The sequence below is a fragment of the Salvelinus alpinus genome, chromosome 4, assembly GCF_045679555.1.
Source record: "Salvelinus alpinus chromosome 4, SLU_Salpinus.1, whole genome shotgun sequence".
Taxonomy (NCBI): Eukaryota; Metazoa; Chordata; class Actinopteri; order Salmoniformes; family Salmonidae; genus Salvelinus; species Salvelinus alpinus.
In genome coordinates this window covers 68,586,982-68,598,061 of record NC_092089.1, presented here as the reverse complement: position 1 = coordinate 68,598,061, position 11,080 = coordinate 68,586,982, and the positions used below count along the sequence as shown (strand labels likewise).

Sequence of the window (11,080 nt, the reverse complement as noted above, 5' to 3'; positions counted from 1 at the left end):
TTGTCATAAGTATCAAAACTGTAAAAACAATATGTAGCTTTTCTGCAGAAAGAACCAGCCTCATAAATTTATGACTTTATCCTTTTTCTTCAGTGTGGCCCTAGTACTCTGTCATATAAACAAATACACATTTCATATGAATATAAAAACACAATGTGTAACATTATGTTCCTTTATTGAATAAGGACAAAACAAAGCAGGTAAACCATCAGCTCCTTTCGAAACTGAAGTCAGTGACTCTACAAGATGGAAAGCACAGAATCCAAGCATATTATACAAAATGATACATACACATTCAAAGGTCTGTATATAACACACCCTGCATGTCTGCACACTAAAATAAATGCAGGACAAATCCATACACATCAACTGAACAGACAAATGAATGGATGCAGTAGCCTCCCTGCAGCCTTGTATTACACACAGTATACCGCACAAACATCATAAGAGGCCAAATTCGTCAAAAAACGAACCCAAAAAAACCCAAATTCCTCTGCCACCGCAGGACATATTTAACCAAAATTGAAAGCACACATACTAACTAAAATAATTCAACACATATTGGTCCCTCAGCAGCCGACCACTGTCGTCATCAGGGAAGATTGCCGGATTGTCCCAGTCCATGGCTGGTGGCACTCTGGGGGCCCTCTCCTTCCTCAGGCAGGCCACATTGTGGAGGACAGCACAAGCCACAGTAATATCACATGCCCTAACAGGGCTGACCCTTAATTTGTGAAGGCAGTGAAAGCGTGCCTTCAGGAGGCCAAAGGTCATTTCAACTCTGGCCCTGGTCCTGGCATGGGCATGGTTGTAGGCCTGCTGTGCTTCCTGGGGGTCTGTGAAAGGTGTCAGGAGAAAAGGCTGGCAGCCATACCCCCTGTCTCCCAGCAACACACCAGAGAATTCACCTGTCAACACAAAATCTCATCATTACTACCTCATAAACACAGTGATATTCTTGACACAGCCATGATGGTTATAAATAGGGGTTGTGTGGCTTACCTTGTGATAGGCACTGATAGATTTCAGAGGCCCGAAAGATTCTGGAGTCATGGACTGAGCCAGGCCATTTTGCCACAACATTGCTGATCACACAGTCAGCATTGCAGACCATCTGAAATCATAAGATGAGGAATATTACACCAATCAATGCACATCACTGGCAATGCAGAGTGTTCGTCAATGGACAATATCAAAAAGTTATGTTCACCTGAACATTAATGCTGTGAAAGGATTTCCTATTCACAAAATCGGCCTCATGGGCACCTGAGGGGGCTTTTATCCTTATGTGTGTGCAGTCCACTGCACCAATGACATTGGGGAAACCTGTCACACAAAGTAATGAGTATCCTACTATGTGTTAACAGTTGTCCTGTAATTTGTAGATCCTCTTACCTGCAATCCTATAGAACTCCTCTTTGATGTCACAGAGTCTTCTGTGGCCAGGGAAGGAGATGAAGACATCTGCTAATGCTTTGATAGCCAGACACACACTCCTTATTGTGCGGCAAATTGTGGCCTTGTTCAGCTGTTCTGCATCCCCCACTGAGTACAGGAAGGCTCCACTAGCAAAAAAGCGCAAGGCCACACAAACCATTTGCTCCACACTCAGTGCATGGCTCCGTGCAGTGCGGTGCTTAATCCTGGGACCCAGTAGTCTGCATAGATACCTGATGCCATCTGCAGAAAACCTGTATCTTTCATATAGATGGTCATCAGGGAAGGCCAGTGGGTCCAACCGGTCCCTGAAGACCCTTTCTCGCCTGAAGGCTCTCCTCAGCACAAGTGCTTCTTCATCCACCACATCTCGCACGAATGGGCATGCCATTGTCAGAGCAGAAAGGAACACACAATTTTGGGCCTTCATATAGGCTAGTGGCCACACCTGGTGCTGGGGGGGTGGGCAAAAGAGGGCGATGCCTTATAACGATGACTTGGTTGTACTGATTGCTGGGAAAATAAAAAAAACCTTAGAAAGATGCCACCGTCCTGTGTGCTCACAATAAGAGCTCATATGTCATGGCTCACTTGACTTTACGAGAATATACCTAATTTTTATTTTGAGCTGTGTCATCTTCTTGGAGCTGGGGGAGGAAAGAAAAATAATGATTAATACATTTGTGTTACAGTTAGCATACAGTGTACATTGAAGGCATATCTCACCTCCCTCTCAAGTTTTTTTATTTCAAGGTCCAGTTTCCTAATTGTCCTCTTTTTTATTTCGGACTCCAGTGCAAGATTTTCCATCTTTTTCTTCTTGTACTGAATGTCTATGTCTGCCAGTTCTATTTGGCGCCGGAGGTGGTTGCCATACAACTTTCTGATAGCTTGTGAGCTCTGTGAACACAATACAATTAGCGCAGCTGGAATTTGGCAGGATGTGGTGTCCTTTTATTAATACGCACTATGTTGCCAGGCTGGTTTTCCCACTGTATAGCATCTGGGTCCTGTAAAAGAAATTAGATTTTTTGATTTTGATGAGGACTCCTCACCATTGTAGAGTAAATAGTACTTTCACAGTCTTAACATGATACCTCATGCCTTCTGGAATCCAGAGAGATGGTCTCCTCCTCATCATCGTCTCCATCATGTGCTGTTGCTGCTGCACTGGGGCCTTCACCCTATCACATTTAATCGGATTCATATTGAAGCTAGTAGACAAGACATGCCAGGCCTACAGTATGCCTTTGATGGAGTACTCACTGGATCAGCATCGTCTGGTGCTTGTGCTGGTGGCTCTAACAGGAACACAGTGCTGCCAGACACTGCAAGGCAATAGGTAAACCAAAGTCAGACAGTCCAAATTGATTCAATATGAATGTGGTTGTATCCCATGTAGAGATGGAAGGACATACCTTGAATGAAGCGGGTGGCATCTTGGGAGGAACCTATGCTCGTCTCTTTCCCCCCAGGGATCCCCTCTAAGACGGGCCTGCCTTTATTTAGCTCCAAGGCCATGTCCTCTGCTGGGGTAAGGTCAGCCTTTGGTGACCCACCACCCGTGCCTTGTCTGTGGGTATTCTTTTTCACTGCTAAAACAGTACAGACAATGTGTGAGCAGGCACCTTCTGGGTACAATATATGCTTGTGCTTTGTTAAATATTAGTCAGGGACCATACCATTCTGCAGAATGTTCTTGTATTTGATTTTGACCTGCTGCCATGTCCGTTTTGGCCCGTTCATGTTTAATCTACACACACACACACACACACACATTTAATGGAGTCACACTGCAAAAAATTACTTGGTATTTTTGTCTTGTTTTCAGTAAAAATATCAAAAAATTTATCATAGCTTTATACAGTGTGATGGAGTTACTTTACACAATTTCACTCATATCTGCAGTGCATTTCAATTAAAAATTTAACCGTTTCATAATTACAGTACAACTGCATTTTTGGAGATGTGAATTAAATATTTGAATTGTAATTGTGATGTTTCAGCGGAGCGGTGAGTGTGTAATTGTGCACTACTTACGCATTCAGGCGGTCTGCAATACTTTGCCACGCTTTTTCTCTTTGCTTTATCACTGTGGCGGTGTTGCCTTTCTTCTTAATTATATCTTTTACCTCCTCGTATGCCTCCATGAGGATTTGTGCTTCCGACGGGGAAAAGTACGCGGCTCTAGTTGCCATGGTAAATCAGTTAATCTGTGATCTGTGGCGGGGTCTATTTGAGTGAGCCGTGAGCGCGCACCTATCCAGGATTGGTTTCACCTGGCTTAATGAATCCGTGTCTGCTCATCCTGGCTTGGTCTTTGTGCAACCAATTAAGCCTGGACGCACATGTTTTGGCTTCATTGAGCTCAGCTGAGTCATTTATCCCGGATGTCTTAATTCTACTTTTGTGCAACAGGCCCCTGGAAGCCATTTCCTGAAATACACACATACATATACAGAAACCCACAACACAGAAACTGGGGGACGTAACACTTTTGTTTAGCAAGCTAAACAATGAACCATAATCCCAACCCATAGCTACAGTACAAACAGATTGTCATAGCTAGCCACTGCCGTGTCTTTGGCTATGCCGGATTAAGTGATATGACATGCTATAAAAATCATTTCTCTGTAATTAATATTTCCTGATTAAGCTAATCAGGTAGATAATTAACTAGAAAGTCGGGGCACCACGAAATAATGTTTATAGAGCTGTTATCTTCCGAATAAACTCTTAAAGACCTAGTAATATCTTACATCAATAGCAGTCAATATTAATCGTCACCTTATTTCAGTCTCATCTGAAAGTTGTAAATTCTTGGTTATCTTCATGAACCCTGGCTAACAAGTTGAATCAGCAATACAAACTTTGGTTTAATTATTTATTTACTAAATACCTAACTAATCACACAGAATTACATATACACAGAATGGATCATACATTGATTACTAATTATGTCCTACAAGAAAACGTCCCTGGGGGACTGGTTACATAAAGAGAGGGGGTTGGGCTTGAATGAAAGCGCGGGAGGACTGAAGAACAAAGGGAGAAGCTATGCTATCGTAAATACAGAATCTTATGCAGTCTAAATAACCGCCCCTTTGGAAAAGGAAAATGCAATAAATATTTACTCTGAGCTGCGCCTCAAGAGGTTGGTTGTAGATGGAAGGCCGTGTTGCCCAACAGAGATCTTCCTGTCCTCAGAAGAATGTCTCTGGTGGTAAACTGGATACGTTGTAGTATCGTCGTTGTGTGTTAGACTGGATCCGTCATCGGTCCTTTCCTAGCCCACGTTTACAGCGGCCGCTGCTCACTCAACGGCTAGGAGGTATCACTTCTATAGTGAATAAGAGTTCAAAGTTCATACCATTCGCAACCAAAGCTCACGCTGAGGTTAGCTTAGTTCTGTAGTTGACATGTTAGTCCTTTTAACATGGGACCGTCATCCTCACCTCCTTGGAACAGGAGGTTACATTTTCGTCAAGGGCTTTATATGTCATCCTATCATTAATAAGAATGTCTCAGATGACAACCGAACTGACATCATATTCATTAAGTACCAACGCATATTTTCAACTGGTTGGAAACCGAAATATGGTTCCTTGATGTTCCCCGACTCTCTATATTTAACAAAGGCTTTTCAAGAGTCCTTCAGTCGAGTCAAATGAGGAAAGGGAGAAAGGTATTTATGGGGGTCATAAACCTTACCCACAGGCCAACGTCATGACACCACCTTGCATGAAATGCTGGATTATGAAACTGCAGGTAGCTAAAGCTAACCAACTAGGTTCAACGTTAGCTAGCTAGCTAACATTAGGCTATAACTAGAAATGCAAATGGCTTTCTGAGATACTAATAATATTACTACACAGATCATACATGTCATGTTAGCTAGCGAGCCAGCAAGCTAACATTCACTAGCTAGCTAACAGTAGACTTTAACTTGAAATTAAAATGGCTTTCTGACAAAATTAGAAATATATAATATCAGAAAACGTAGCTAGACTCTTACCCATATACATGGATGGACGATTCACAGCAGTGTGTCTTTTCCATTTGGTTTGTAGCTAGCTACAGCTTGTTTGGTCCGTTGTTGTGTCAAGTCACTGCGTTTCACAATGACCGCATGCAGGAAGTAGTCCATCACAACTTTTTCCCACTGATCTTTGTTGATAGCGCCTGCTAAATTCAGGGAAGCAATGTTGTTGAGAGCAGAAGCAACAATTTTGCAGTTCCCCATGGCTAACGTTATATCTTTCAAAAAAGTTGCGGTAGCAAGGATTATCTACACATACTGACCAGCTCATGTCATAGACAGAAGCGTGCTACATGGCAGACCAATCCGAAATCATCTCTCGGCATGTCCAGCCCATCCATTATCTCAGCCTATCATGGTTAGCGGGGATGGTTCCTGTCTTTGTCCGTGGCTAAACCAACTAGGCTTGTAATTTAACAATTTTATTCGTATTTACAGATGGCATACACGTTTGTTATTAAGCCACATGAAATAAAACAAATAAGTTCAAATGCCTCTCCTGGGAAGTAGTGACATGTGACATACGCATAGCTTCTTGAAACGGGTCACAGATACCCTAGCCTGACCGTATAAAGGTAGAACTCCATATCAAAGCTCAACCAGACAGACAGGGTAACATCCATTTCATAATTTCCACCAGGTCTGCGTCTCACCAAACGGTGTGCGCCACAAACACCAGAAATATTCTCTCTCATCTTATCCACCTCTACACTTAACGCCACTGATCACTCCTTTGAGCGGTGCCCTGCTCCGGAGAGCAAAGCATGACACAGGCCGAGCCCGAGGCATGTGACGTGAAGCGCCTGCTGCCTCTTGGTGGAGGATACACAAACAAACAAAAAAAAAATGAAAAAATTCCAATTCACAAAACTTTGGCGGATGTAACAGTTCCCAGTTATTCCTTTACCCAACTTGAAACATATTGATCTGCCAAAATGCATGGATCCACTTTTTCCAAAAACCTCATTCCTACCTATTCAAAATCATCTCTGGATAAGAGCGTCTGCTAAATGACTTAAATGTAATCTCTGGTAGAATTCTCACGGAAAACATTGGAAATCTCTACCACCATACCTGTCGCCACAGGTACTGGTTAGGCTCAATTTCAGAGTAATCATTACTGCCACCTGACTCCATCTCATGATTCTCAAGAGAGCCATCAGACCGATGGGATCCAACATTGTCAAGATGCTCAAGCGATAAAGTAGATTTATAAGTAATTTTACTTGGCTTGTATTCAGGAGACGTAGGTCTGTAGTTAGCGCCATTGTTACGCCTTCGTGTCATGGCAGTTCCCTCTTCCTTTCCAGATGGGCATCTACTGTTATTGATGCATTACAACCACCTTCTTTAGCATCCAATGTTATTGGTGCATTAAAACCTTCTTCTTATGTGGATTTTGCAAGGCGGTTGGCAGCCAACTTTAAAGTCCATTACCGCCACCAACTGGACTGGAGTGTGATCCAGAGACAGGGAATGTCAAAATCCTACCCATTATTCTCATCTCCCTAAGAAATTAAATACATAATTAAATACTACGTCCCCTGAAGATTCTCAGCAGTTCATTTTAGCTCGGTTCTTCAACAACATTACTCCATACATTTAATAACAATCTCTCCCTTTCTCTCCCATATTGCTTCCACTGTCTCCATCTCCTCCTGACTGATCACATCTCCCAGTCTGATTTCCTACCAATTTCAATGTACTGTTGAGCCGTGTGTCCACATTCCTCCCTTCTCTCTCGACTTGAGGACCTCCTTGCACCCACTTTTCCTCGATCTTACAGTATTCAGGTGTCTTCTCTTTCCCTCCTTGTTCCACATCTCTTGCCATTTGTTTTTAAACCAGTGTTATTATCAACCCCTTGGCTTCTGCTTTACTGATTGACAATTCCATTTCAACATTAGGATGTTTGAGAGCCTGCTTGGCGATAACATCCACCTCCTCATTACCCTCTACTCCCACATGAGCTGATACCCAGAGGAAAATCACAAATCCCCCTATCTGTCTCACCCTATACAAGCACAGCAAAATCTCATGCAATACATCTTGTCTGCTCCGAGACACAAATTAATTTAAGGAGTCAGAGAAGATGACTACCCTGTCTGGCCTCACCTCCTTCAATCACTCTGCAGCCAAGAATATGGCCAGGTACTCCATTGTTGTCACGGCCATTTAATGGAGTGGACCAAGGTGCAGCGCGATTGGAATACATCTTTTAATTCCACGAAGAACACTTAACTAACGAACCGTGCCGCCAACGTAGTGCTCACAGGCAACTAAACATGGACAACTACCCACCAAACCAACATGGAAAATGGCAACCTAAATAGGCTCCCCAATCAGAGACAACGATAAACAGCTGTCTCTGATTGGGAAACCACTCAGGCCACCATAAACCTACAACCCCTAGACAATACAAAATCCCCATAGATAACAAAAAACCCTAGACAAGAATAAAACCCCTAGACAATACAAAAACTAAACAAACCACCCCTTGTCACACCCCAAATAATAAAGAAAGCAAATATAACTAAAGTCAGGGCGTGACAATTGTGTAAACAGATACAGTAAATTATACGTTGCTTTTTTGTCCCTGCTACCTTAAACTCAGGATCACTAAACGTGGCACCTGTCCTCCCTGTTTTAGGGTCTTTAGATCCATCTGTGAATATATTCAAGAAAGCATAGTACTGTGTTCTTAATGTTCACTTACAATATTTACTGGATGTACTTCTTCCTCACCAGCTCTTACCGTCTCAAGCAACCCTAGGTCTATCATTGGCTGAGGGAGCAACCAAGGTGGTATAGCAGGAAGAACCACAGAGGGGCTGAACTCCTTCCCAAACAGCCCTATTTCTCTCGTCCTGCCATTACCTATCCACCCAAAACTTTTTCAGTATTCAGATTTCGTTCATGTTCAGAGCACTCTAGGAGACCTTTTTTTGTTGGATGTGTAACCCTATGCCTTTGAAGATTTACCCAATGTGTCATGTTAGTTGTTATCTTCTTAACTTTAACAGCATCGCTCCCAACTCTAGCTGCAGAGCTGCCACCGGGGAGGTCCTGACAGCTCCACAACATATTCTTGGGGCTTGAACCTGGATTAGATCTACTGTAGCTTTTTTCTAAGATGTCTGAGCTGCTGATCCATATGCTACACTCTCATAGTCCAGTGATGATCTTTACAGCACCATATATAGAATTTTAAACGCCATTCTATCTGCACCCACCCACACCATTCCTGAAAGGCAACGCATCACATTCAATATTTCTTTCCTTTGACAACTACTCTGTTGATATGCTCCGCCCATGTCATTCGAGTGTCTAACCAGACCCCCAGGAAACTGAAAACTCCCACCCTCTCCAGATTCCTTCCGTACATCTTCAGGCATATTTCCTTGCCAAGCTTCCTCCTAGTAAAAAACACAGTCTGTGTTTTCTCAACGGAGAACTTGAAGCCCCACATGAGGGACCACTGCTCCACTTCACTGATCGCTTCTTGAACTATCCCGACCTTATGGGGAATATTTATTATTCTCTTTCACAGCACCCCATCATCCGCAAACAATAACCTACCAATATGTGGTCTCACCTGGGAGAATACATCCTCAATCATAATGGAGAACAACAAAGAACTAATGACACTTCCCTGGGGGGTACCATTATCTACCTCGCAACTTTCTGACATAGAGCTCCCCACCCTCACTTGTATTAATCGCCCCAAAATAAAATCCTTTATGCAGTAAAAAACTCTTCCTACAAAAATAGACATCCCACTCCTTCAGTCGCATTACAGTTCAAGTCACATACCTTGCACAGGCTCAGGGCGTAACATTCTTTGCAGGATTTCTTGCAATGCCTCGGCTGTAAAGTTCCAAAAAGCATTCTGCTGCATTCAAAATTATTCAAATTTTCTCATTCCCTTAATGTTAACCAGAACTTATCTAGAGCATGGTTACAATATTCTTAGAATATACAACATTAATGTTCTAGACGTGTTTTACGGGACTATTCAAGAACATTCATGTGTCCAATTTGGTGGGACGTTGATGGAATATTCTCCTAACCCACAGAAAACTGGACACATTACTGGTCTTTCAACGTTCCCATGAAAGGCGTCTAGAACATTCATACTGTATCTTATCTTATATTCTGAGAACATGGCAACAATGTTCTGGGTAAATTCTATTTGACATTTAGGCAATGGTCTCTTGGAAACATTCCTTACACATCACAGAAACATTCCTATGAAAATGTTAGTTAATGACCTAATGAGAGACTCTTAAGGGAACATTCTCTAAAGTTGTGGGAATGTTTGTTGTTAGCTGGGTGCTTCTTCTTCATGTGGTTTTCCGCCAGACTATATTGCTTTGTTGGGAAAAGGGGAATGGGAAAAAAGATATTGCACCACTATCTAACCCTACATATACACCACCATCCCCAACAAACCCACCACCCCTTCCCACTACTAACATATCCTACATCAGGTCGTCGACCTGTGAGGATGGAACCCTTTCTCTCAAAACCCCTAAAAGCACTAAAATCTCTCACACCCAAAAACATACCTGCTGGTGCTACTATCAAATCAACCTTCTGAGATTTCCGTTCCATCTGAGTAGTACAATTAGTGAACATAGCAATAAACGCCAAGAAACCAACCTTACTAAAACACAAACTATTCAGGTCACTTACTACTGGTTTAACTCACAGGGACCCTCTCAGGCTCCCTCACCCTTTGCCCATCATCCTCTACTTTCCTCACTGTTTCAGCATATGACACATTCTGCTCTGCTCAAACCCTGGCAACCTCAACCTGTCTCTCTTGCACCGGACACGTCTGATCCCCAGCAACATGGACATCCCCACAATTGTCACACACAGCTTTTTTTCCAACAAAACCACACACTCCTTTGTCCCATGCCCTCCTGCACACTTCTTACGTCTCAGAATCTCCCACCTACACACTGCTGCAACATGACCATGCACTTGACAACTAGAACACCGTAGTGGGTGGGCTTGGAATAAAATCTCTCACTGGATAACTGACATGCTTTACATGACTTTATCAGGCAAAAACTCTGCATCAAAATTAAAAAGGACAGACAGGGTCTCCTCAGTCTCGTGCTCGCTTTACATGACTTTATCAGGCAAAAACTCTGCATCAAAATTAAAAAGGACAGACAGGGTCTCCTCAGTCTCGTGCTCGCCACCGGTCTGCTTCGCACCAAACAGCGAGATCATCTTCAGTTGATACACATCGAAACACAACTCCACTCCAGTTATCAGTGCCTTCAGTGGCGCTCTGCTCCAGAGAGCAAAGCAAGACAGATTTTGTCCCAAGGCATGTGACGCGGACAGACAGAAAATCAACACCAGTCCACTTCTGGATAGTTTGACTGCGTTAACAGTACCCAGCTCCACATACAGTGGGGAGAACAAGTATTTGATACACTGACAATTTTGCAGGTTTTCCTACTTACAAAGCATGTAGAGGTCTGTCATTTTTATCATAGGTACACTTCAACTGTGAGAGAAGGAATCTAAAACAAAAATCCAGAAAATCACATTGTATGATTTTTAATTAATTAATTTGCATTTTAT

At 42.7% G+C, this 11,080-nt stretch overlaps 1 protein-coding gene across 7 annotated transcripts; it reads right to left on the bottom strand.

The window, feature by feature from the left end:
- Nucleotides 1–137: 137 nt before the first annotated feature.
- On the bottom strand, nt 138–6,809 carry LOC139574250 (putative nuclease HARBI1). 7 transcript variants are annotated; one of them, XM_071398651.1, is made up of 11 exons: nt 3,120–6,789; nt 2,856–3,032; nt 2,704–2,765; nt 2,535–2,621; nt 2,406–2,447; nt 2,164–2,337; nt 2,049–2,084; nt 1,396–1,950; nt 1,211–1,326; nt 1,003–1,114; nt 138–908 (listed from the first exon to the last, which is right to left on the bottom strand). In XM_071398651.1, exons 8-11 carry the CDS (start codon nt 1,865–1,867, stop codon nt 538–540), a joined length of 1,071 nt encoding a protein of 356 aa, XP_071254752.1. In that variant the 5' UTR covers nt 1,868–1,950; nt 2,049–2,084; nt 2,164–2,337; nt 2,406–2,447; nt 2,535–2,621; nt 2,704–2,765; nt 2,856–3,032; nt 3,120–6,789; the 3' UTR covers nt 138–537. The 7 variants fall into 7 exon arrangements, 4 of the variants coding, with proteins under 4 accessions (XP_071254752.1, XP_071254751.1, XP_071254753.1 ...); XR_011674745.1 differs by lacking the exon at nt 1,211–1,326 and having other exon boundaries at nt 2,856–3,029; nt 3,120–6,809; XR_011674744.1 differs by lacking the exon at nt 1,211–1,326 and having other exon boundaries at nt 3,120–6,803.
- Between the last annotated feature and the right edge of the window lie 4,271 nt (nt 6,810–11,080).